Raw genomic sequence first — 27,901 nt, forward strand, 5'->3', positions numbered from 1 at the left:
GTAGCCTTCATGTGGTAATGGCTATGGTTAACGATTACGCGTCTCTGTACCAAACGCCGGAATCTTTTGTTTTATTTTAAACACTTCGAACATTAATCCGTATTATTTATGTTCTTATAGGACAGCAAATAGCCTAGCATTATGTATTTATAGTCGTGGTGTCGCCTTACTTGCTTAATGTAAAATATAAAAACGATTAGGGTTAGTTTTTGTGAAGTTCGTTTTAGATGACATGAAGATAAAGGCCTTTATAAGGGCTTAAATAAGATTTCGTTTGTGTTCTCCTTAACATAGCAAATTTAAAAGTCTCGCATTTGTGTATAATTAGTTTTTAATTTTAATTTCAATCGATTATAAAAAAGTAGCCTATTGTTTAAAGTTTTACTTTTTTGCTTTTTTATTTAAGCATTCCGCAGTGGTGTTGCAAAAAAATCATCTTTTTAATTCGTCTTTCATGACAGTTTCTTTTAATTAAAACTAGTTTTTTATTTATTCCAGGGACAGAAAAATAAAAGCCTGATCTGAACGTCTTTTTATTATTGTTTTAAATTAGGCTATATTGTCGCTTATACTTTTTTCTGTTCTAGTTCAGTCAAATCAGTCACGGTTCTTTTTAATTAAATCTTTTTGGATCGTTATAGGCTATTAATAACTCTTTAAAACATTTTATAGGCTAACGTGCATTTATTTTCTTAATTTTAACCTTTTATTCCCATTGTTTTTGCTCTGCAGATTAAACGTTCAATAATTGAATAATGTGACTTTTTTAGATATCGTGGTTGCGTGTGATTTTAAGTTGTGTAGCCTAATATTGCGCGAAATACACAAGCACTTTTCTCGCGATATTATATCTGAAATCTAATAGAGAACAACGAGACCAAGGCAAGATTCATCGTGCCATTTCCAAACCCAATCATGATGCTTCACTGATTGAGTAAAAAGGCTTCTCTTTTCTTTTTTTTATTACTTTTTTTTTTATTTTTTAGGAGAGACGTTTGACCGTATATTTGCATACATGTGATACATTTAGTAGATATATGTCCTATATGCAAGTCTGTTTCAGTACAGAGCAGATTGTCACAGGTCACTGTACTGAGGCATCAGGGGTGGTTGGCTCCAGCCCTCACTGGAGTCTGCTTGGCACCTTATGTCTGGAGGATTTTGCCAAACATAATTAATAGAGCTCTGCAGTTTACAGGCAGCGATCACACTTATCGGAGTTCTCATTTGCCTCTGTCAGGATCTGAAAGCAAGGTGAATGCTGTTTGGGCCTTTGGCAGGTTTATGGCACTTTATTAAAATCAAACATTTTATTTATTTAATTTTTAAGAAGGATGTAACAAGAAGCCTTTATATGATCAACCAATTCATCTGATATATTAATTTCATTCTGGACTACATGCATTAGGTGACTTTTTTTTTTTTTAGGATAGATATATTAGGGTTGTTTGGACAAATGGGAGGATTTTTTTTTTTTTACTGACACCTTGTTACTCTCAGAAAATCTTTGGTGCTCTCTGTTTAACCCTGCTCTCTCTCTCTCTCTCTCTCTCTCTCTCTCTCTCTCTCTCTCTCTCTCTCTCTCTCTCTCTCTCTCTCTCTCTCTCTCTCTCTCTCTCACGCACACACATTACATGGCAGGCACCCAACCATATCGGATCAGACGGTCTCCCTCCCTTCACTGGTCTATGCTCTGATGTGTTCAGCGCTGCTTTTGTATGTCTGAATCAGTTGCTTGTCTATTGTTTGTTTGTGAGTTACCATAAACAGTAGTACAGTGTTACAGTATCAGACATATTTTCCTCTCGGATTAGCAATGTTAATCTGTTAGCACCGTTTAGTCCTTGAGTCTCACATTCCATAATGAAAATTAGCCTATTTCAAACACATATGAAACAGAACTCAAATGGTTGTTTATCAGTGTTTTCATTGCAATGTTTAATTCTGCAATACATACATATTCAGGATCAAGTTCAGGACGTGTTAGATTTTATAAACACACTTACAAAAATGAACGAGAGCTGTTCAGTTCGTTTGGAAACTTTTATGCTGCATCTTAAATAATTTAAATACAAAACCATTCAATACTGTAAACTTGACTCAAGCGCTCTGTTAAGTGTGACCTGAAGGCACTTCAAACCCCCCTTGACCTCAGACCCCCTCTCCTCTCACACACACACCGCGACTCCACAACATTGCAATCTATGTCTTTGTGACCATAACGCACTATCCACAGGCTCCGCTGTGATATATGAGGGTGTGACAACAGTACGGGTGCTATTTCTGACCCAGCGAATAGGATGCCGGATTGTGTAAATCAATACAATGACTGTGGCTGGCTTCCGCCCCTTTCTGGACGAGCATATGACCCAGGAAACGTTTAGCTCGTTGAAGGCCTCTTTGTTCTGGAGTTTCCTCGCCAATGACTTCTTCATTTTTCTTTCTTTCTCCCTCTTGTTCTGAAGAGTGATTCTCCATGTCAGAATGGCCCTACATTACCATGTTTAACTGAAAAGTGTTGTTTTTCAACAAATTGATATAGGTTAGGGTCTTGCAGGTTTTTAGTCACCATTTTAAATGTTCAAAACTGCAATCGGCTAGAACGTAAATTGTGTAGTTTATAGTAGTTTATATATATGCATAAATGGGTGTTGTAATTACATAAAGGACAATAAAATAGATTTTATAGTGTCAGTATATTTATTTGATTTTATATGTAAGTAACCTTTGATTAAATGATTGAAATATTATTTTATATATTTTATAAATGTAATACTTTTTATTATAATTTTTTTTTCCAATTGTATTATTTTTTATTTATTGGTTTTTATTTTATTTTAATATGACATTTAATATTTGTTTTCCTGTTTCCTTGATTGCTTCTCTTGATGTATTAGGCGAAAAAATACTTTGACTAAAAAAAGACTAAAATACAATTGCTGACAGTGCAGCATGCAGTGCATTTAATTATAATCCTGCATTAATAATCCTGCATACTAATTTAAAAGAACGACATCACGGGACAACATTAGATAGCACTTCTTATGTGGCTAGAACATTGTATGCCAATATTAATAGTACCGGGAGAGTTATTCGCAGATTTGAATATATCAAGAGCTTAAGAGAGTCTTAATTGAAGTTAATAGTCACTTATTCACTCTAATATTAATAATCCTATTATTCAGTGACAAAAGGAGGTCAGCTTAGCTTTATTTCATCATCATTCATGGACAGTTCTTTACACTGATCCCATCATCATTTTGCGACAGCGAGAAAAAAAGAGAAAAAAAAAAGAATATCAAAACTGGATCTGAGCCAAAAGGCGTCGCTAGGTCAAAGCACAGATTATCGAGTGCACTTAATGGAGTGGAGAAGTCAAATATAAATCATATTAAAGGCCCTGCCATTTAAGACAAGCAATATTAGCGTGGAGCTTGGCGCTGGTGGGGATTGCATTATACAAGATGGACACTTATTATGACATATCCCTTTCAGCTTCCTGCAAATGGATATCAAAATTGTCATTGAGTTTTCTTCTGAAGCGAATTCAGTTATTCCAGGCAATATGGCCACACTGCAGGGCTCCCAGTTAATTTTCTCTTGCCTATCGGCTGTCAGCCCCCTACCTCTCATGCTTTGGATGCTCTCCCTCCATTTGTTTTATTTTCCATGCTGTATTAGAAGCCTCCTCCTGTGGGGGAGTTTGGGAGATGAGGACAAAATCCACTCGGTAAAATGTAAAAAAAAATTGTATAGCGGACTAGATAGGCTAAACATAAACAGTAACCCACAAATGCAAGGGAGAGAGAGGAACATTGGAATGGAAAATTAATCACTTTTTTGAGCCTTGCCATCACCCTTCCTTACAACCCCCCAACAGCAATATGCGTTGTTGCTTGTCATCTTCTCTGATTAATGGCGTGAATTTATTTGCATAGATTTAGCACTGATTTCATTAGTTTATTCAAAAAAGGACCTTTTGATTTAAATATCCTTTAATCTGAAATCTTACACAGTTGAAGATTTTCTGAGGTGTGTTCACTTATAAGTGCATGCACAAAATCACATATTCCTCATACAGTATGTATGCCGAATTATAGAGATTTCACCCCAAAATTTTGTTCAATTATGTAATTTACTCCCATGTCATTCCAAACCTGTATGAATTAATGAGGGAAACAAAAGAAGATATATATATATTTTTTAAAAGTTTTCCGTTTAAAGGGATAGTTCACTTTGAAATTCATCGAGGGTCATCAGGGGTCCAATGTTGTTTTGAACCCCACTGGTTTTCATTGTATGGACAAAACCGGAACAAAATTGTGCAGGTTTGTAATGACATGAGGGTGAGTAAATGATGAAATAATTTTCATTTTTAAATGAACTCTCTCTTTAACACTTAAAAGCATGGGTCTTTAGTGACCCGGGACGTCATTCACTACCCTCCTCGTCATTATTTTTTAAAAGTTAGACATCAACCTTCTTAGTATTCCTCAATCAATTTATTATAAACCATATAATACAATTATAAAAGAATGCCTGTTTTCACATTCATCTTTTGTCAAAACTGTAAGGGTTCGCTAACGACCCGAGGTGTGTAACAGTGCAAGTATATTTTTTCCGCACAACAATAATTGAATCTTTGATGACTGAATAAGTGCAATGCACCTTTACTCCACAAGCTGGCGATGTCTGATACACAATGATGAAGTGACGTTTCACTCATAGTCACCGCAGGCAGAAAACAAATAAATTGTCATCATCAGTAATATCATCAGCAAAACTTGAAATGGCTCAGTGATTTACTGCAGAGCAAGAACTGAACACAATCAGATATTAGTGTAACTGTCACTTGATGCTGGATCTGGTGAAGAATCTGTCAGCGATCAAAATAATGATTTTGAAGATGTTGAAAATGATAGTTTTGAGAATATGTTTGAGTCCGCGAATATGAGCCGGATGCTGAATGTTCTGGGAAATGAGGACACTGATGATGGTATAAAACATCTGCTCAAACTGAACCCTTCCAAGCTCCAAAAGTGTGCTTTATTTTATTCTTCTGTAATTGTTACTCTAATATCAGGAGAGTTTTATATTATTGAGACGGGTAGAGATCCATCCGTGTTCGATATAGGTCCGGGTCGCTGAAGACCTGAATATGTAATAATGATTGGCGAAACATTCATGCATTTAAAGGTTATATTTCAATAAACTGCTCAAACTTTTGAAACTTTCCTGTGAAGCATCAATTTAATTTTGTATTCAGTAAGCAGATCCATTTGTTTTCATCTGTTTGTTTTCAAGTGCCGTACACAAACCCCAAGCTCGGTAAAATACCTTTAACAAGCGGCCGTCACAAGACACCAACCTCTTCAGCTCCCTGTGATTAATCTTAATGTCTTGGAGACATCCCATGTTTAGAGGTTGAGTCCGTAATCATTCGCTCACTGACCCGATGATACTCAACCAGAACATCCTCTCAACAGCCCCGGTGAGGACAATGCCTTGATGCATTTCAAATTAATTATACCGCCCTGTTCCAAGAAGCACGTGCGCTCGACAGCCGGTTCTGGAGGGTGAAAACAAAGAGAAAGAAAACGAGAGAAAAAGACTGCATTTTTTTCCCAGGTTGGGGGGCTCGAGTAATGAAATGCTGGTGGTTGAAGCCCATGATGAAATTAGGCCATGTAACCCAAATAAGGGATGAAGGCTTCATAATTGCCAGTCCTTGAGATCTGAGGTGCTGGGTGCCAACTGTCAGAGCTGGGCTAATGATGACAAATGTCTCTCTATGCAGATTGCAAAAAGGGAGGAGAAAAGGTAGAAGGGGGGAAGAAGCCGCCGCAGGAGAGCGAGAATAAACCGAAAGAAAGTGAGCAAACTGCAAAGTAAGACAGGTGCTTTCTAGCGAAACGTCTCACGAAGCGGTAAAGACTAGATAGAGCTTTCAAGAGGGGGAGGTTGTGTTTTTTGTAAGTCTTTAAAGTATGAGAAAAGTCAAATCCATTAGATAAATCAGTGCAGAACTTGGTACGACAGACATTTAAATTACATTTTTAATCTTTCAACAATAGCATTTCAATGCATGCGTGACCTAAACTTGTGCTGCCAAAACAAAATGCTTAAAATACCCAAATCGTTTGAACTTTGGGCTTCATATTTTATTGCTTCTAAATCGCGATCACAAAGAAACTCATAAATGTGTCTGCACTTATAGGTTAGCCATTGAAAAAGCAAGAACCTATAGTGATGCAGTGAGGTCCAGCTTTCCCCAATTTGTTGCATGAATGGCTTTTTGAAAAGGTTCCCTTGCTACAAAGGAAGCCCCCTTTTTTGTTTGCCCTCTCCCCATCTGTGTCATCTGTTGTGAGGGGGGCGGATTCTGTTCAAGGGAGGGGGCGGGACCAAGGGGGGCTCCCTGGTGACCAGGGCCAGTTGTTTTATGGACTCGACGTAGCGGCGCAGGCAGTTCATAAGTTGCCAGTTCCTTTGTGTAAGACGACAGGCTGACACGTGGGAGGCGACACGGCCATATTGACGTATATCATTTCCATTAATAACGTGGATGAGCCCCCGCCTCGTTTCCGCCTGCTGACTTATACAGAGAATCCCTCCACAATGACACGTAATTGACAATGTAAAATGAAGAGCGGACTGGCTGGGCCGGATTTTGATGTTCTTTTATGGAGATGAGGTTTAAGACTCATCCAATTTATGCAGAATTAGGCAGAAAGTTTGTTGCAGTTTTGATCTGAACCCTATCTTTGATACTATTAAAAAAATACTGTATTGAATTTGAGTAGCCTATGTCAGACTAAAACTCTTCAAATCTCTCTAGTAACAGAAGCAAGACTCTGTTTTCCATAATGCTGCGACATATGGAGCTAGTGGCTGGTGTTTTATATTACACGCTCATTAACACCACATGAGCTGTTTTGTGACGCTGACACGTAGCCTCGGTGAAGGTTAAAATGATTGATATCCTTACCTCTGCTTTATGCGAAAGTCTGATTTTAGGGCCAAAGGAATTAGGCAGCTCATTTTATGGTCTGTGGTGCTTTTAAGAACAGGCCATGACAAAATAACTAGCCGATTAATCGGTTAGCCTCTTTTAAACAAAGCTAGCATCCGTTATTTACATTTTTTGCTGTAGCCTACAACAGATTCAAAGGGGCCGATCTGTTGTTCAATCCTCAGAAGATAACCTTAGTACATTTAAATTTTAAGTTTATATGTTGATTGCGAAACTTTAACACATTTGCAAGTATTTTAGCATTTTGATATGTTGCTAATGCTATTTAGCTTTTTTTCCATCTAAATCACTGTCACTCATAAAGATCACATACTCAAAAGCTTAATACATGTATAGTGGCCTCCTGTTCTAGTGTTTTATTGTATTTTTGGGGGTTCCAGCTCTCGACCGGGCTCATTAATGTGGTGGTTGAGGTAGCTGGCTTCCATAATCAAAATTCAGTAGGTGTGTTTCAGCTCCTGCCGAAACTCCTGGAGAGGGCAGAGGGAAGAGCTGACATGCCGCTTCCTGCCTCGAGGGCTCTCACTGCACGCTGGAACAGGCCTCAGGCTAAAAGAGCCATCCTGACGTCCACGTGCTCTCTTACCATAAAACATTCAGCAGCCTGGCATTTTATATTCAGATTTTTATAAATGGATAAATCAAGTAAAAATTTACAAATATACGTATATATTGGCCTATGGCTTTAAACCAATTGCACTTGCCAATGATAAAAGACACCAAAGTTCAACATTTTATTACAATAATAATAATAATTAATCATAATAAATGAAACTTTATTGAATACAATCATCTTTTATCATATTTTCCACTGTATTTTCAAAGAAAGAAAATAGATTTATGTGATGAAAAATACAGTAAAAATAGTAATATTGTGACAAAAATACGTTGAAAACCGCTTAATATTTTTGTAGAAACTGTAATTTCATATCAGGATTCTTTGATGAATGCGTGTGTGTGTTATATAAAAAAAAATATGTATATATATATATATATATATATATATATATATATATATATATATATATATATATATATATATATATATGAAGACTTCAGATGCAAAAGCCTCTAAGTGCCATCTGTAATTTAGTTATTAAAAAATTAGCATTTTTATCAAGCTCGTATATTTAAGTTCTGTAATTTCACTTTAATGACAATTAATAAGTGATTTTCATTGCCATTGAAGTGAAATAACTGAACATAAACATACAAGCTTGATAAAAATGATTATTCAAGAAGAAAATTTCAGATGGCACTTAGAGGCTTTTGCATCTGAAGTCTTCATATATACTCAAACATACATGGGCATGGACTTTTTGCACTACACTATGCTGAAATTCAAATGGTTTTATTGTTGTGTCAATTTGTCTGTTGGCGGGGGTGAGTGCGTGCAAAAACAGGCGGAGGTGTTGACACCATCTGACGACTGAGGATTAGCCGTTTACAGAAGCTGTAATATGATAGGTCAAGGCATGGAGGCGCTTCCTCTACGACTCCGGCTTGGCGTAATGAATGATTGGCAGGAGAAGGATGCGCTGCCAGTCGACGGCAGAGGTGCAGGCTTGATGGCTGCCGCAGAGCTCTGTGGATCCCTTGATCACGGTGGGCCGCTCCCCTTTCATCCGTGCCCACAACTCTGCCAGGAAAAGCTGCTTTTCCTTCCCCCTCCTCTATTTTTTCCTTTTTTTTTATTCCCCCTAATTTACACATTTAAGACATTTTTATTTGCAATTCTCTTTATATTTAATACTTTTTGGCTAGTGAAACTTCACTCCCACTTCACCTCTCCACCTCCCTCCCTCCCTCCATCTCACTCTCTCTGAGTCTCTTTCTTTCTTCTCGGTTTGCCTTTGGGCGATGAACTAATTTCAGGCTCCATAATTGCAGCGTGTTGTACACCTGCCTGCTATTAATTCTCCCCCGTCATTCACTCTCTCCTTCTTAATGAGATATTATTGTAATTATTGTTATTATGGTGTTTGGCGTAATTAACGTGATTGATGTTGGTGCTATGGGAGGGTTTATTTTGGCATTTGAATAGATGAGGGGATACTCCTCGAGCACACAGGACGTGACCAAGGTGCGATGGCTCATTCCTCTAGTCGTTCATAATGGACCCAGTAAAGTTGAAGGGTTATATTCAGGACAGTTATTTCTAAAATGTCATTCGAAATCTGAAGCGGAGTTCTGGTTTGAATGGCGCACCACATGTTGCTGTTTTAAGACTTGACTGGTAAAAGGCCAAACAATGGCCAGTGTGGAGCTTTGTTTCGATACGTCACTTAGACCCTGTGAAATTCAAATTTCCCCATCCTTCGAACGGAGGGCTGAGGCTTTTGCCCGTTCCGATTTTAGTCAACCTGTTGTGTTTGGGGGAACAAAGAAGCTCTCAGTCCATTTGATCCCAATCCAATTGTTTTGGTATTTTTTGGCTGAGGAATACAAAAGGATAAAAGGCAGAAGGCCCAAAATCTTTCCTTCCAAGCACTGGCAATCCAATTAGAGGTTTGATAAGGACCATATTAAAGGGGCTTCATGCTAGAAGTTTTTGTAGTATTGTGGGTGTTTATATAATACATCCCCAAAAAGTAAGCTCAAGTCTGACAAAACTTCCCTTTGGAGACATTCAGAAACATCCTTAATTGAAAAAATGTGTCATAAAGCAAATGCTTATTATTATTGTTATTATTATATCATTTTCTTAAGGGGCAAGGGCAAGGTAATCTATAGTAATTGATACATGTCTTCAATGTCCCCCAAATTGGCATTCTACTTATTTTGTAGGGCAATTTGCAGGCTAGAAGTTTGAGTGCAAAAGGTCTACAGCTATTTAGTTTGCATGGATGTTTTGAAAGGGCTGCGGTCAATGTAATTTTTCTGGTCAGGTGTTAGATACCTGCTGTTTTAATAGGCAGATTCCCCTTGAGGTCTCATTATAGCTTATAGTCTGGGGCAGTAGAACAACCAATCTCTCACTTATATTCGCCTGTAGTAGATGCCATTGCTTCATATTTATATAACATTTAGTTGAAACCCAAGTCAGCATTCCATAAGTCCTGAAGTTTAGATACCCAAGACCTTAGGAATTAATGAACAACATATTGCAGGTTGCCTGAAGTTGCAGGGACCCTGTTCTTGACATTGCATCTGAGCTCCGGGGCTCACAAATAGCGGGGGCTTTTCCCAAGTCGTGGATCTTTGAGTGGGTGACAGCCATTTAACGCCACACGACCTGCGTCTCAAGAGCCACTGTCAGGACCCTCTCCAATCCTGTTAAGTACAATTACTATTCATGCTTTTTCCTTGCTGCTTTGAACTGCTCTAGCTCCATGTCCCCTGCAGAGCTTGGTAGTGGACAAGAACCCATAAATGCAACACTTGCCTGTTATCTTGAAACCTCTTCTCCACAATCCAGAGTTTGACAATGGCTTATAGTTTGAGCTCCAGTGATGATGAGAATAATGAACTGTCTAACTGGTAATAAATACACACACAAACCAGAATTTTCATGTACATTTTCAAGCTCGGCAGAGGCTATTTGTAAACACATTTTGTCAATTCATCATGAGTTCTGTGGCAGTCTTCTTTATCCTTTAAATATTTCTGTCATCATGTTTCCTCCCCAATAACTCCAGTCTTTCTCCTCTCAGAGTCTATTGAACGCCCCAGTGCATTCAATCGTGTTCAAAGGGAGAGCTGAAGAAAGGACGGAGCATAATGCTTAATAGGTGCTTTAGTAATTCTGAAGTTTTCATAGCTTAATCTGTTCTGAAAAGCTCGGCAGAGAGAAAAAGGCCCTCCAAATGGCCCTCAGAGTTAATTTGATGTGACTTCTGTACAATAAGGCCGGCAGAACGCTAGAAGACCATTCTGCTGCGTTACCTATTCTTCCATCCTCCTTGGACCCTTGGAAACCGTTGCCTAAATGTTTCATAAGACTGCCTGTGTAAGCCACTCAAGTATTCTCTTCCTACAATGCCTACTTTAAGACTATTATTACACTGCGCTTGAGCCAGAGGAGAGGATACAAATAGCAAAGCTCCAGTCTCTCTTTGTTGCAAGTCTGGGATTGGTTTAGCACAATCGGGAGAGTCGTTGTGTTCTAAACACACTCATTGTACGCCTCATTTCTCCTCTTTTGCCTTTGTTAAGGTACCGGCTTCCATTTTTGTTGGTAGCAGAGGCCCAGACACAGTGTGTGCTTACTTTGGCAATTGCATATGAATAGATAGCAGGCCCAGTGGATACTATGAGAAAGCATTACTTTGAGACTTTGATTGCCAAAAAGAATTTCACCATCTGACGACTACTAAAAAATTATTTTAGTTTTTAAAAAAGTTGTGCATTTTATGTACCTCTACTGACGACGATTGTAAAAATATTTCTTCTCAAGCAGGTTTCTTGGAATACTTCCCTCTTCTGCTATTGGTTAGGGAAACCGAGGGTCCCGTCCCCAAGCCCAAGCCATTGGTTGAGCCAATGTTGCTAAATGTCTTTTCAAACTATGCACGGCAGTGGCATGTCTGCAGAATGAATCAATTGATTGAATGATTGAATGATTCACTTATAAACAAATCAGTTGAGGGAAGCAATCAGTGGCTCACCCATTAATGTAGTCACTTGTTTTATTCCTAAATGAATCAGTGTTTTGAACGAATCGGTTGAATGAATGGTTTAATGACTTGCTTATGAAGATAGTTATAACCTGCAAAAGGCTCAATGAAAAATCCTTAACACTTTCACTCAGCCACATTTTTAAAAAAAAAAAAAAATACACACTCCACTTTCAAGTAGTATTGATTTAGAGATATGTCTTACACACATGCTAGCAAGTGATTCGTTTAGGAGAAATCCCAGACTTTCTCAAGCGGAAATGACTGGAAAATAAAGATTTTATCCTACAGACCAAATCTCTCCCATGTGACATTCCACCATTAATCAAGATCTCATTTCAGCACAAAAGCACAATCAATGAGAAAATGCCTATGATCCAGCTTTGGGAAACATTTACTCGTATGAGTAATAAATCACTTAAGAAAGTTGCTGTCTTTTGTTTGCTCAAATTACAAGCATTTCCCTTTTAAAGTCAGGGATAGAGAAAAGGAAACAGATAGAAACGTTAATCTCTGTATTTCCCTCTGTTATATGGGAATGGCCTTATGGGGGTTCAGAAGAGACAGCATGACTTAGGCCTTCAGTTGAGATACACTTTCACTGATCAATTAAGACAAAGTAGTGAAGCCACTTCGATTTTCATTTTCCGCAAAAGAAAAATCTCTTTTCCTGTGTGCTTAGCGTGTGTTGGAGCTAGCATGTCTAGGTCACTAACCCTGGAGAAAACAGCTTGCATTAATATGCTGTAATCCAGTGTAATTAGTCAAATAGCCGCACGCCAAGCAGATTGTCACAGGCTGTCAGCTTTGGCAGGCGTGCAAGATGGCCCGCTGTCCCTTTGGCCGGCAGGGATACCACCGAGAGCACATACGTGTACGTAACTCTCCCTCGTGCTTCAGCTTAGCAATCAACCCCGGGTCATCTGGGACCCGGAGATTCTGTTTGTGTCTCACTGCAACATTACGATCTACTGATTACATTGTGTAATTAAGTCTAAAACAACATGCATCGACTAGATTTGAAAACAAATAATGTCTAAAAACTAAAAACAAGTGAATGTTGTTTAAAAAGTAAAAAATAAACCAAAGATTATTATTAAATTGGCACAAACTCTTCATTGTATTCTAAATGACTAGATTTTCTTATCAGTTCATTTTACTGCATTAAACAGTTATGAACAGGCATTGATTTTGTAATTGATTAATGATTACTCTGAAAAGATGCTGCAAGTTGTGTTTAAATTGTTGCAATACACAAAAAGTGCAATTAATTGTGAGAATTAACTGCAATACTTGGTTTTAACATCAACTGTATTTAGTTCCCCCGTCCATCCTGCTCCTTTCAAGACTTCTTCCACCTCCATCTCTTCCTCATGGTGGGGAGTGATATGCAAAGTACGTGTGCGCATGAAATAAACACAGTCAAAATAATTATATCAACCCCAGCCTTCTCCTCCCACTCCCGAAATCCTCTAGGAAGCGTTTGACATAAGTTGACGAGGGTTGTCCAACAGCCCCTTCAACGCCGCCCGGAAAACGTCTCCATGCGCCGCTGGATTAGTGAGGGTAAAAAGATTTAAACTATATAATTACAAGGGGATCAAGTGCAAATTATCTACCATGCTCAACAGCCAGATTACCCTCCTCTGTTTCCCTCTGACTTACCCCTGAGGATGAAAGCAACACCCCTCCCACTCAACGCAGAGACTTCCTCTAGTGCTAGCAGCTAATATTTGTACTTTTTGTGCCAGCATATTTTTGTGTTATTCTAGCAGAATTTTATTTTATTTTATTTTGGAAGGAGGGCTCTGTAGTACAGGTATCTTCAAAGTGGATCTGTTGGCACTAGGGGGGAGGTCTTCACGGTTTGGGTGGATATTATTAGATTCTGGGAGAAAAGAATAATAGACGAAGGTGTGATGTTCACAACATCCGAGTTTGGTCGAACGTCTTGTTAATTGTATGGTGCAAAGACTGTGTATCGCACATCCCCCTCATACTCTTGTTTCCAGATGCATTTTGTATAATACAGTATATCTTTATCTACGCTGCATCAATATGTCCTAGCTGAACAGTTGATTTCCAAAGCATTGGCATTAATAGAGACTTTGTCCTCCATTTGCAGTAATAAAAGTCTGGAATGGTTATCCACTAGATGTTGGAACATGGCTGCAGGGATTTGCTCCCATTAACAAGCATCAGTGAGGTCAGGCACTGAAAAATTCACCTTTTGCACTTGCAGAAGATTAATGAAATCATGGATCTCTCTTTTTATGCTCAGGTGCATCTTGATACTGAAGCAGAAAAGGTACTTCTACAGAAAATACAGCGTGAGATTGTTAGTCTTTTGTTTGATTTTAAGCACTTAGTTTTAACCGATTTAGCCAAACTTGTTCGTTGGTAGGGGATATCCACATTGGCCATGTACTTTATCTCTTTCTGTTCCACCTTACTGTTTTTCCATGTGATGTGTGCAGAGCTTTGTTTGCCATTTCTCTGTCAGGCTGAAGAGGCTATTCATCAAGCCAGTGCGATTCCAGTCATCTTAAGCGTGATGAGTCTCTTAAGAAGGGCCATTAGTGAGGGCTCAGCAAATGGACCCCATAGAAAATTACACTCCGTCTTTTTAAAAAGCCCTTAACACAAGCCCTCTCAAGCTGTTTATCTAGATTAGTGTTAGCCGTGTGTGTGTGTATATGTGCCTACGGGGACATTTATATGCCTCTTTCTGCTCATTGTTTCCTTTTGTAGCCATTTTGATTTTTAATGAGCTTCTAATTTCGCAGCAAACCAATATTTAACGGAAAACAAAATGGCTCGACCGCAAGAAGATTTCACCATCGTCAACATATCTGTTTTCATGGCACGCACGACCACAAGAGCATGCCTGAAATACGGCCCTTGCAGCAAAACCACTATTGACAAACTGGGTTGGACATATTAGGCAGTGATCTGAGCAGCGAGCAGAGCTCATATTCATCCGTTTATCACCGCAGTCTCGCTTCACGACTGAAACCGTGTCACCCCGACACACGCTCTCGCACACCCCAAATGTGTGTTGACAGTGATTATGCAAAAACCACATCCTCTTTCCGGAGATACCTGCTCAGGGAGCCATTCCCCTTTACTGGGGCTGAAAAATGGATTCCGTGAGGAGCGTCCAATGAGAGGCTTCTGATAATCTGAAGGAATTTTAAATTTTGCTTATTTTCACCCCTTAGAGCACATGTCACAAACAGGAGAGATCAGATGGGAAATACAGCCTTTGATGTGTGTGTGTGTGTGTGTGTGTGAGTTTTCTCATCTTTTAAAAGGATATACAGAAACTTCTGGTAAACAGTTTGAGATTTGGATCAATGATTTTCACAAATCTTACTTTGGTTTTATTGTTTATGATCATGAAGCTGAAAGAGCTCAAATTTTTAATCATCCTTTGTGCATTCAAATAAATTATACTTTTGATCAAACTATACCCTCCAATTTTCCAACGAAGTGGGCTTCACAATGTATTTTAAAGTGAAATGGCAAATTATATATGTATTTGTGTACATACAGTACATACAAACTATATTACTGTATTTATGTGTATATATACAGTAATATTGTCAGATATTAAATTTTTAGATCTGTTTTCTCTTAATATTTTTCAATATTATTTGTTTTGGATGGCGCTGCTGAATTTTTGTAATCTGTTAGTCTTCAGTGTCACATGATCCCTCACAAATCAATGCTAATATGCTGATTTGCTGCTCAAGAAACAGTTCTTATTATGGTCAATGTTAAAAATGTCTCAGGTTACGTATGTAACCCTCGTTCCCTGAGAGGGAACGAGATGCTGCGTTTGAGATGCGGTGGGAACGCCCTGCGTGATTGCGTCGTGAAGCACGTGTATAATCAGTTCAATGGCCGGAAGCACACCTGAAAACAGACCGTGTTAGCTTCTGAAAAGCCAAAGCAAGTCGATCACAGGCATGCAGGGAGTATGGCAGAGCAACGCAGCATCTCGTTCCCTCTCAGGGAACCAGGGTTACATACGTAATCTGAGATGTTCCCTTTCAAGGGAACTCGAGCTGCATTTGAGATGCGGTAGGAACCCCATACCCACGACACCATGGTACCAAAGGCCTGTTCTGTGTGAAGTCAATGTGCACACTAAGAAGCAAGCACCCTAGACCCTGGAGTGGAGCCAAGATCCAAGTCATAAAATCTAACAAATGTATGCGGTGAGGACCAGCCTGCCGCATCACAGTTGTCATGGAGGGAAACCCCTGATAATAAAGCTTTAGAGGCAGCCATACTCCTGGTAGAATGGGCCCAGACAGCCAAAGGTGAAGGCTGTCCGGCCGCTTCATAAGCAAGTGAGATAGCCTCAACTACTCACTTGCTCATTATCTGTTTAGATGCAGGGCAACCTATCTTAGGTAACCCGAAGCAGACAAATAATTGCTCTTATATACGGACAAGGCATAACAGATTAAGTTTTTCCTTATCTGGCGTATTAAGGTGGAGGACAGAAGGCCTGCAGCACAAATGACTCGCAAATTTAGCAGGGACCTAGGAATACAACCCGGCCTGGGGTGAAGAAAGAATATCACCATACCAGGTGCAAATCAAAGCATGTATAGGCCTCAGCCTCATGTACCACGGACAAGACGAAATTAAGGATCTCTCCTCAGAGATAACCCAGCAAAGAAACATTTATTGCAGAATCAAGTACTGTACCATCAGGGCAGATAACAAGATTTAGAAGGCGTTCTCCGCACCAGGCAGAGAACAGTTTCCATTTCAATGCATATTCAGTCTTCTCGTGGAGCTCTAGACTGGAGTATGGTCTCCACGACCTCGGTTGAGAGACCTGAATCTATGAGCTGGGCCCCCTCAGAGGCCGAGCCCACAGTATCCATAACTCCGGATGAGGGTGAAATATTGTATCCCCTGATTGGGACGCTAAGTCCCTCCTGATCAGAATATCCAAGGGAGAGCCGTCTAGAAGGGACACTAGGTCTGAGAAACACACTTGGGCCGGCCAGAATGGGGCTACTAATAGCACATGGTGACCTCTCGGGTCTGAAAGGAAGTATTGAGATTCTCGGAATACCGCCATCACTTCTAGCCAATTATGTGCCAAAAGGAAGATGGTCCTGCCAAAGACCCTTCGCCGAGTGACCACTCATGATCACCCCCCACTTGTGAAGAAAGCATCCGTCCATAGCATTATCCGTCGATAAGAAGCCCCCAACACTGGGCCTGGGCGAGGAACCAAGGTTCTTCCACATGACGAGGCACTTAGGCATAGCCGCGTGACCTTGATCATGCAAAAACAGATTTCCCCTCGGAGAAAACCCCTTGGACCACCACTGCAGGGGTCTCATGTACAGAAGGCCAAAAGTAACGTTGGACGCAGCTGCCATGAGACCCAACAGTCTGAAACTGTTCCACAGTGAGTGACTGGCCTAGTTTTACCCCATTTACGGCAAATCGTTGTCGAATCCCATATTACACCTAAAAAAATGGTCCTCTGAGCTGGGAGGAGCACACTCTTCTTGGCGTTGAGCCGCAACCTAGGCCGAATGGAAGAACCCGATACTGGTATGCTTCGCCCCCGAAAGCATACCTCAGGAACCTCCAGTGATGAGGATGGATAGATAAGTAAGCGTCCTTCAAGTCTATTGTGACAAACCAGTCCTCGGACTGAATACAATCATATTTAGCGTAAGCATACTTTGAACTTGAGATTCTAAAACCTGCTGTTTAATTGACGCAGGTCTAGAATAGCAACCCCTTATCCTCTTTCGGAACAATGAAGTAACGCTGACTGTCTGCTGGGAGGAGGGAACCCCTTCTATAGCTCCTTTTGCAGAAGTGTCAGTACTTCCTGCTCCATAACCAGAGCCTGCTCGGGGTCCAACACTGTGGGGAGGACCCCTAGAAATCTGGGCGGATGAGAACCGAACTGAATTCTGAAACCCTTTTCTATAGTGTGCAGGACCCACTGAGAAATATGTGGCAGTAGTTTCCACGCTACCAGAAATTCTACTAGGGGAACCAGACTGGCCTCTGAGAGTCGCACCCCAGAGGGCGCGGAGGAGAAACGATTTCTCAAAACCGTCCCTACCCCGGAGGGGACCACCCTCAGAAGCCTGATAGCCTCGGCGTCATGGCTTCTTCTTCTTCCAAGCTATTTTAGAGATAAAACAGTCCTCAGATCTTGCATATCTCTAACTGGCTAGACTGCAACCGCCACCCAGGTCCCCCTCGATTGTGGAGGAGCCCGAATTGCGACGCTCTGTTTTGCTGCACTTTATGCTGCGAGGAGCTTTACTAGGCTGAGACTGCTCCCGCCCAGTAGTCTCAGGAACATTAGATCGGTGAGGAAGAAACCTCTGGAACGCCGCTGAATAGTTTATTTCTTAGTTTTTTTTAAAAGCAGAGCGTCCAGAGGAACAGACATGTTTTTACATCAGAAAAACTATATATATATATCACTCCGTGGCCATCAGCAGGAAAACAACGAACTGGCAGCGCTGCGACCCTCCTCAGAGAGTCGCCCCCCAGAGGACGCCGAGGAGAAACGATTTCTCGAAACCGTCCCTCCCTGGTATAGTTTATCTGTTGCGCGATGCAATTCTCGAATAGCGTCAGTGCTGACATCCTTACATTCATCCATGTCCTTGTATACTTTACCCACCAGCGCTGCCTAATAATGTTTATTTATTATTTATGATGGCGGTGTGTAACATCGGGGTTATGATGACGCCAACTCGGGAGAGAGATAGCTCGCAAGCGTCTCTTTAACCCGAGGCACTGTCATACCATGATACTTAATACCCATAACATTACTATAGTAGAAGTTTGGGGATTAAACGCATAAAATAGAAACCGGTTTATGCCACGATCTCGACACCTCACGATCGGTGACGTCTCGTCTTTCCATTGGACTGATTATTCACGTGCTTCACGACGCAATCACGCAGGGTGTTCCCACCGCTTCTCAAACGCAGCTCGAGTTTGTGCTTAATACTTGTTGTACACATACTAATACACAGTTGTGCTGCTTAATACTTTCCAAATGAACAAAAATGATGTCAAGTTAAGTGAATTAGAACACACCCTGTGGATTAGAACACAGCTTTGCATATTTGATTACAAACACGTCATTACTAAGTCATATTTTGAAGCACATGTATGGGGACATATTGACCAAAAATTCCTTGTGATGTAAATTAAGGTTGAAAGGGCAACGGCAGCTCTGAGGAAGAAGTATGCAAGCATGAATTTGGCAGCAACAAGGCTAGGTGATATGACACACACACACATTCATAGTGAGCAGACTGGAGTAGTCACACCTTGTCATCCTGTGCTTTTTCTGAAGCCCGAAGCCAGCAACAGCCGGCGGTAAACAGTCCAGACCCCCACCTGTTCAAAAACAGGCCCTTTGGTAAAGACTGTCACACACTGTGCTGGTCTTTCCTCTCTACAACTACAGTGCCACAGCATGTCTGCTTTCAAACTCAGCTGCCCCTTACACCAGACACACTGTACCCTGCATGCAGTAAAGCCTTTTACAAGCTACAAAAGCCAGTCAGCCTTTTCTTACTGTGTCCATTACCATTGCCGTTGAGTGGCACTGATTGTTTTAAAGGTCTGGTTAATTTCTGTTTAATCTCTTTAAAGGAACAGCCTAAATAAAAAAGGTCATCAGTTCACCCAAGGTTCGCACGTTTTGTAACTGAATGAGAGCTAGTCATTCAAGGTTTTCGGTGAATAATGGTTTTGATCTATAATATGGCTTCGGGAAATTTGAAATGTATCGCATGTCGGGCATGTCCACAGTACGTTTGAATGCACTTTAAAAGTTAAATTTCAGCCAAACTAAAGCAATAATTTGACTTATTATAATATATATATATATATATATATTTTTTTTTTTTAAATATATAGCATATATTTATTATTATTATTTCAATAAAAAATATGATTTAGTCTCTAGATGTAGTCATATGGACTAAATGTATGGTACTTTTATGGTGTTGAGCAAATGTTTTTGATGTATGTATATTTTTCCAAATGTGTAGACAGAAGAAGAAAAACGACACATGGGTTGGAACAAAATTTGGGTTAGTAAATAATTAAAGAATTGTAATTTTGGGTGCACTGTTCCTTTAAATGTATCTGTGTGCAGATAAAATGACTGTTAGGCTGTGGGGTTTGAACCTCTTTAGCTCATATATACATTTTCTCTCGTGCACCATAGGGAGTAGTCACCATTCTTGAGATGAGACAAGTGCTCTCACTTTCTGGACACATTTTCCCCTCTCTCATTCCACACACACACACACACACACACACACGGATTCAGTCCCAGCAGTGGAAGCCTATTAGACAAATCTGCAGAGAGCCCAGCAGAGGTGCTATGATGGCAGGTTGTCAGTGCGACAGACGACCGGCTTTATAAACATATCAGTCATGCTGGCTGTTATATCCCCGGCCAGACTCGGCACACATTTGACATGGAGAGGGATTGCACTCATCTCTCGAGGGGCTGTGTGAAAAATTGTGTCCGGTTTAAGAATGACAGATCTTTTTGATATATTCACCCCTGTCATAACGTTTCATTCGGGCGGGCAGTTTCGGGGCGTCCTTTGAAGAATAAGAATGGTGAAAAAGATTTGCCTTGGATGTCATGCTCAATAATGGCTGTTAACACCAACAAAACGAGAAGAATTGTGGGGCCCGATCGTCAATAGGGGCCCGGTGTTTATTTACAGTAGCCAAATTAATAAATTGCATCGACAACAAAACAGTTGGATCATTCCACTGATGCAATAAATATTTTAATATGCATCTGTTAGGACCGTAACAGCTGCATATACAACAGACATAACCATCCAAACGTGAGCTAGGTATAGCTGTGTGTGCGCAGTGAGGTAAAAGCCTGGAGCCTGTGATTAGATTGGGGCAGAAGCCTCCAGCTGGCAGGCCTGTCTGGGACCGGGGACCCGGGGCCGCTCGCTCCTGACACTCGTCACCATTGTGACACCTCTGACAGGCAGCGGACAGCCCAGCCAGACAGGTTCATTAAGCCCCATTTTTTACAGCTGGGCCTCCGTCCTTCTCGTTTTCTCTGTTTCTCCACGATGAGAACAAAAAGACGGGAGAGAATAACGACTGCACTTTGTCAGAGACCTCTGTGTCTACAGGGCCACTGGCTTGTTGATGTTTGATGTGCCAGCTCCGTTGTTATGACAAATTTTTTTCTGATGTGACCTATTTTGAGACGCTTTTTCTCCAGCAGTATCTTTTGTTGTCGGCTAACCCTTTGGCCTGCGCTTTGTCACAGGAAGAGACAGGCAAGGGCATGTGTAGATGCATATACATTTGAATATGTCCACTGAAACACAAAGAGGTCTTGAATTTTTTATTGAATTCATTTATTTATTATTATTATTGGGGGCAAGCACCAGTCACATTTTGTCACAAACTTCTTTTAAATGTATTTATTTGTTTTATTATTATTATTATGAATACTACTACTAATAATACATTAATTATTGTTGTGGTATAATTACATAGTTAGTTTTTTAAATTATATTAATAATATGTATTGCTTTTTATTGCTTTTTTATGATTCATTTGTTTATCATTATTATATTAATAATACATTAGTATTACTACTACTAATAATAATTATAATAAATGTATTATTGTTGTTGTATCATTATATTCATTTAGTTTTTAGAATTATATTAATATTTATTATTGTTGTAATTATTTTACTTGGTTTAGCATTATTATTGAAATCATGATAGTTTTTATCTTTATCATTAATAATGTTATTATTATTAGTAGTAGTAGTAGTAGTATTTTGGTTAATTTATTTATTAGTTTATTACTATTACATTATTGTTGATTTAGCATTGTTTTATTAACATTGTTATCATTATTACATTTATTATTATCAAATATTGTTATTAGTATTGTAATAATGTTGCATTCATTTGTTTTTATTATTGTCGATAATTTGTTTTTATTGCCGTTTTTATGATTAATTTGTTTGTCATTATTATATTAATAATATGTAGTATTATTATTATTATAAATTGTTTTTTTTCCGGATTTTTGAACATGATAGTTCTTCTAACTACTTACCTACTAATCTGCTGTTTTCCACACAACCCATCTATGACAGCTCTTTGAGTTCAGTTCTGTCGAGGTGTCAGCCAGGGCGAGCCTATCTATATCTAACCTCGGTTGTTAGGGGTTTGTGTATGGAGTACCTACAGTGGTGGATGGTGAGCATTTTGATATAATCCATTTTTAATTGATCCCTAGAGCCACTGATGTGACAGGAGGCTCTTCTGTGTCAGTGCCGAGAATTATTCTGGGGAGAAACTAAGCAAGGCCAGTCTTGTTGGTGGAGGCTTTCAGTATCTCTAAAGATGAATTCTCTTTAGGTGCTAACCTTAAACGATTCTCATTCACAGTTACTGTACACAATTTCCAAAACCTTTCCTCTACCACAAAACCTTTCTTCACCTTTGCACCCACCCACAATGGCCTCTTATCTATGTGCCACAAACCATTCTCTTTTTTGGGGCTTGAAGAATGTGAGTGTGTACGCATAATGTTTGAGTGTGTGTACCTCTTGGTCCGTTAAAGTGGTAGGTGGGGAATGGAGCTTGGCTCATTCTCACCTGTCAGGATGAAGCTCTTGATCCAGTCTCTGAGGTCCCCGGGGGTCTCCGAGGAGAAACTCACTAATGATCCCCCTCTTGCCCCAGCCCTGTGTTAGTATGGATTATTTGCGGCCGCCTTACCCCCGTAGGGATTGTGTTCCAACAGCACAGTGAGAGCGAGTGAGAGAGACGTGTCAAACAAAATAGAGGAAAGGTGGAAAGATGGCCCTTTGCATCTTCAACAGAAAGCAGCATCTCGCTTCTTTTTAGAGATGCCTCCATTTTGAGAAGCCTATCAAAGCCTGGCCCGTCACTCAGTAGATTCCAGCCAACATTTCTGACGGGAATGGAATGTTTCGCAGTGCTCCGTCAAAGTGGCTTCATGCCATCATGATTGGAGTGACAATCAAACTGCAACTACGGAATGTGTTTCCCGAGCAACGATCATAACACGTGTGACACTGTATTGAAAAACAGCCTGGAAAATCTGTTGGATTGCAGTTGAGTTAACGAATCTCTTTCCTTTTCGCCTGTGCGTAGGTGCTGGTCTACTCTGAGGGGCTTCACGGCAAATGGATGTTCAGCGAGATCCGAGCAGTGTTCACCCGCCGCTTCCTGCTTCAGAACACAGCGCTGGAGATCTTCATGGCCAACAGAAGTAAAACTGTCCTATAGTGTTTTCCAAAACAATGACCACTCAAAATATCTAGTGCTCTAGATCTCTGTCCTGCTGAGTTTTCAAAACGTTCTAAACCAGCAAAACAAGCTTGGTCTACCAACTTCAAAACGTCCACACTACACTGTAAAAAAAAAAAAATACGGTAGCAGCATTTTAAGTTTTACAGTAATTTTTTTTTAAGTTTTACAATTTACAGTAAAAAAACATTAATTTACCGACCCATGGCAGTATTAATTCTATTTTGTACAATTGTAATACATTGACAACCACCAATCACCGTGGTGATGGGAGTCACATGATGAATATGAGCTCATCACTAACAGCTTTTCCACCTTCTGAAAAAGTATACAAATATATAGAAGGTGCACAATGTCATTCACACAAACACTAAACACCATCATGGTAACACATGAAATAAAAAAATGAACATTAATTTAACAACATTAAATGTAACATAAAACCCTAATGTACATTACTGATTAGAGAAAAACTATGAAGAAACATGGTTATTTCGACATAAATACATCAAATGTAAATTATAAAATTTATTTTTCACTTCCAAAAACTGTAAGTTTAACAGTATTTTACTGTAAGGATTAGGCCATAGTTAAATTAGGACATATAGGTAGCTTTTTTAAACGTACTTTAGAAAAAAGTACATCACTGATGTGCCTCTGGAGACAAAACAATGGTACTGACATATTTATGATACATCAGTGCAAGTTGCTTTTAGTTAAACCAGCTCTAACATCCATTTTAGTCTGGGACTAGACTTGTGAAACCGGCCATAGATATCATGCACAATGAAACTATTGTAATCTGTTTTACTGGTGAATAGCATGACTATATGATGGTTCACCAGTGAGACTAGCACCAAAACAACCATAAACCAGCATGGAAATTCATGTGAGTTCTTTCAACAGTTTGCAGTATGGGACCACTGACCCAGGACAATTTTGTATGGATAAATCCCCATCTACAGGCCCAATAAGTGAGCTATACTAAACTACAAACGTGTAAAGTACAAAATATCTACACATTTAAGTCAAAATTTAGTCAAAATAAAAATTTGATAACAAACCAATCAAAAGCTATTTAAGCCATTTCCTCATCTTCATAGTTACAGAGTTTTGTCATTATAGTGCTAAAAGTAGCTCCCCAAGTAACAGACCGCTGTGCTAACTTTAGAGATTCGTCAGCTCTTTTCTTTAAATCATAATTTATGCCCTCAAAATTGAGAATAGTGTGAGACTGAACGATTACTAAGCAGCATTTGTTTACCCGTTCTGAAGTCTTTGTACTGTTTGTGGAAATGTTTACTCATATTTGGATGTACTCTACTGTAGGCCTTTGTTTAACGTGTGACGTCATTGCCTCCCTCAGCGTCCGTCATGTTTAACTTCCCCGATCAGGCCACAGTGAAGAAGGTGGTCTACAGTCTTCCTCGCGTGGGCGTCGGCACAAGTTACGGCCTTCCACAGGCCAGGCAAGTCTGTTTCTAGTTCTCTGGAACACCTGCACGTGGTTGCCATTCAAAATATTGTTCAAAACAATGTTTACTTCGTCTTTATTTTGTTTAAAAGTCTAGCATGATGACCACATCAGATGTCAGAAACGATTGATCCTGAGTGTACTCATTTGCTATTCAACTGTTTGGAATACTTTGAGGTAGAGGTATTAAAGTACTTGCGGCATGGGTGTTTTCGCATGTTTGTCCCTGACTGACCCTACCAAATAAACCCATATTCTTTCTAGTATTTCAACTGAAGTCCATGCTCGTCACGATAAGTGTACACATGGTGTTGTGCACCAAGGCTCATCGATGCACCAGGGCAACAACGGCAATGAAGGCTAGTCTGAGACAACAGAAGGGCAACTGTGGCACAAGTCACACACAATTTTAACGATGGTTATGGGAGGAATGTGTCACAACCACAGTGCTGTGTTCAGCCGCAGACCAATCAGAGTGCTTATGATGACCCCTGTCCACCATCGAAAGCGCCTACAATGGGCTCGTGAGTGTAAGAACTGGACCTTGGAGCAGTAGAAGAAGGTCACCTGGTCTGATGTGCCGTTTACCTGTGGAAGTGATGGAGGCAGGATGCACTGTGGGACGACAACAAGCCGATGTAAGGAATGTGAGGCTCTGGGAAAGGTTCTTCTGGGAAACCCTGGGTCCGGCCAGTCATGTGGATTTAAATTTGACACTTGCAACCTACCTAAATATTGTTGCAGACCAGGTACATTCCTTCATGACAATGGTGTTCACTGAAGGCAGTGACCTCTTTCAGCGGGAAATGGAAACTGCACATATTGTTCAGGAATGGTTTGAGGAAAATGATGAAGAGTTCAAGGTGTTGCCTTGGCCTCCAAATGGCCTGGCCTCATGGCCCTGTTTTGGCAGCAAGCGGAGGACCAACATGTTTTGCTCATCTATGTATTTAAGCTTCATTATGTTCAGCAATGAATTATCATATAGCTAATAATAATTACTTCATTCTCTTGTTTTTAGTCATAGGAGGATACAAACATTAAACAAAAAAAGAATACAAGTCCTGTACGTGAATGAGAATCCCTGAGAGAGGTCCGATTCAGGCACTGCACCAGAATTCTCTGTTGTTCTCATATTTTTAGCATGTGTGCTGCATATACTTCAAGAGCAAAGGCGCATTATGGTCATCTGCAAAGAATCTCTTTTGCTGGAACTGATGCATTCATTACACACCACAGTAAAGAGCGTGACAGCCTTGCGTGTGTGAGCTGGTGTACTCTTTTGTCTTTTTTTGGAAGCTAAATGTTACAATGTCATATTTTGAGTTATAATCCATTTGCGGAGCAAGCCAAGTCCACAATAATCAAAGTAAATGAAAGCAAATGTCAAGCTGGACCTGAGCCCTGCTTATTGGTGAAGTTTTGTGCTTATGTTTTTTTGCAGGCGGATTTCTTTGGCCACCCCTCGCCAGCTCTTCAAGTCCTCTAATATGACTCAGCGCTGGCAAAGACGAGAGATCTCGAACTTTGAGTACCTGATGTTCCTCAATACCATTGCAGGTCAGAATTTATCTGCTTGTCAGAATTAACCGGTTATTTAAACGAAAGTATTTTGGACCATTTGCAATCACGTTTGACATCGGCTTTGATGGGAATGATTCATTTTGTCCACTGATCAGTGTTTATAAAATACGTCCGCTAGAATCTTTTGGTTGGACAGGGCAAATTATTATGTTATTATATCATGATAATCACATTTAAACCAAATATATATATATATATATATATTATTATTATAATTTTTTGGGGGTTTGGTTTAAATGTTATTATCAGTTTCTTTTTTCAAGCAAAAATAAATGTACTGTCTTTCCCCTCATTATTTATTTAGGAGCTATATTTTCCCTTCGTATTCAGACACTCTATCGTTGCACAAAAGTGAGAGCCGTGGACTCTTTGGGATAATTAGTGTGTCTGTGAGTGTGTGCAGAGTTGAAATATTCTGTTGCAAAGTCTCTGATGTGAACTAGTGAGAATTTGTGCGCGCACACACACACACACCTCCTCTTGACACTGAAATGTGTCATCCCTGCTCGTGCTGCATATTCATGCATATTTATATTTAGCTCCGGCTTGAGTTCGAAACATTATTGTCAGCTAATTAGATGTAAGGCAGAGTTGGAATGGGGTAAAATTCATTAAAGGCAGGAGTGGTAATGACCTGTGCTGACAGAGGTGTCAGTGAAGCCCGGGCCCACCGACAGGAGAGAAAGAGGGGTGTTAATGTGAAGCCGGTCCGCTCCTAATTAAACACTATTGCGGTGATATTAACATCTTCCACCCGGGCCTCGGTCCTGTCAGCTCAACCTCCCCTCATCTCAACCTTTTTCCTCCTCTCGGCCCCACTTCACCATGTGGCATTAACCTGGTTAATCAAGTCTACCTCATCCTAGACCCAGAATATCTCAAGATCATTACGCCCAGGGTTCGGGATGAATTGGTTTAGTGTCAGTGTAAGTATCTGAATACCATAATACCAGGCTATGATCCCCTGTTTTGTTTTGTTTTTATTTTATTTTGTTTATTTTGTTTTTATTTTATTTATTTTGTTTTTATTTTATTATTTTTTTCATTCTATTATTATTATTTTATTTTTATATATATATTATTTATTATTTAATATATAAATAATAAATTCTATTTTTTTATTTTTTTTATTTGATCTATTGCAGCCTCACAGCTAGGTTGCAGTTCTCCCAAAACCAGTGTTTTGCATTGCTTATTATTTTCTATGTGCGTATACACTGTAAACGTATTGTGTTGATAGAAAAAAGCAAAATATTTTCCTTTATTTATAGCATTGTTGCTTAAAATAATCAGTAATAATATTATGTTTATCATAATAATGGCAACGGAGTAATTAATGGCATGTTTGTTTAATTAACAGCATTAAAACTAAACTGCTCATATTGTATAAAACCACTTGAGGGCTTTATAAATCATAGTGTTTTATCTGTACGCTCTAAGTAGTGGTTGTTTAAGTGGAAGATTAATGACAGTCATTTGTGATGGCTCTGGTAATTAGCCCACACACACTATCATCTCCAACCGTCATGACAGGCCTGGAGAACCCAGAACCAAAGCCCACATCAAACTCTCCTGCTATTCTCAGTCAGTCATCTGAACTGAGATGCCCCTGTGGGTTAGTACCACTTCGGAGGATTTTAACCTTTTGATTAAAGGTCAGGATCAGGTTTACTTTGTGCCCTCTCAGAGTTCCACAGGAAATGCCAGGCTTCCAGTCGTTGTCTGAGTAATCACACTGTTAAGATGAAATAGCCCCACTGTATCCCTTCTGTGTATCAACATAACCAAGCTCACAGCTCCAGATCACAGCGGTAGCCAGAGT

The 27,901-nt window shown here is 39.8% G+C and overlaps 1 protein-coding gene across 2 annotated transcripts in view; it reads left to right on the top strand.

The window, feature by feature from the left end:
* Positions 1–27,901, top strand: part of nbeab (neurobeachin b) — a gene marked incomplete at its 5' end in the record, with an annotated part of 258,401 nt that overhangs the window by 185,583 nt on the left and 44,917 nt on the right. For both annotated transcript variants that reach the window (XM_079608909.1, XM_079608908.1), the window contains 3 exons: positions 22,866–22,983; positions 24,388–24,490; positions 25,940–26,055. In XM_079608909.1, coding sequence (XP_079465035.1) covers positions 22,866–22,983; positions 24,388–24,490; positions 25,940–26,055 — 337 coding nt within the window. The remainder of the gene's footprint in view (positions 1–22,865; positions 22,984–24,387; positions 24,491–25,939; positions 26,056–27,901) is intronic.

This window comes from Phoxinus phoxinus, assembly GCF_949152265.1.
Source record: "Phoxinus phoxinus genome assembly, chromosome: 4".
In the NCBI taxonomy this organism is placed as follows: domain Eukaryota; kingdom Metazoa; phylum Chordata; class Actinopteri; order Cypriniformes; family Leuciscidae; genus Phoxinus; species Phoxinus phoxinus.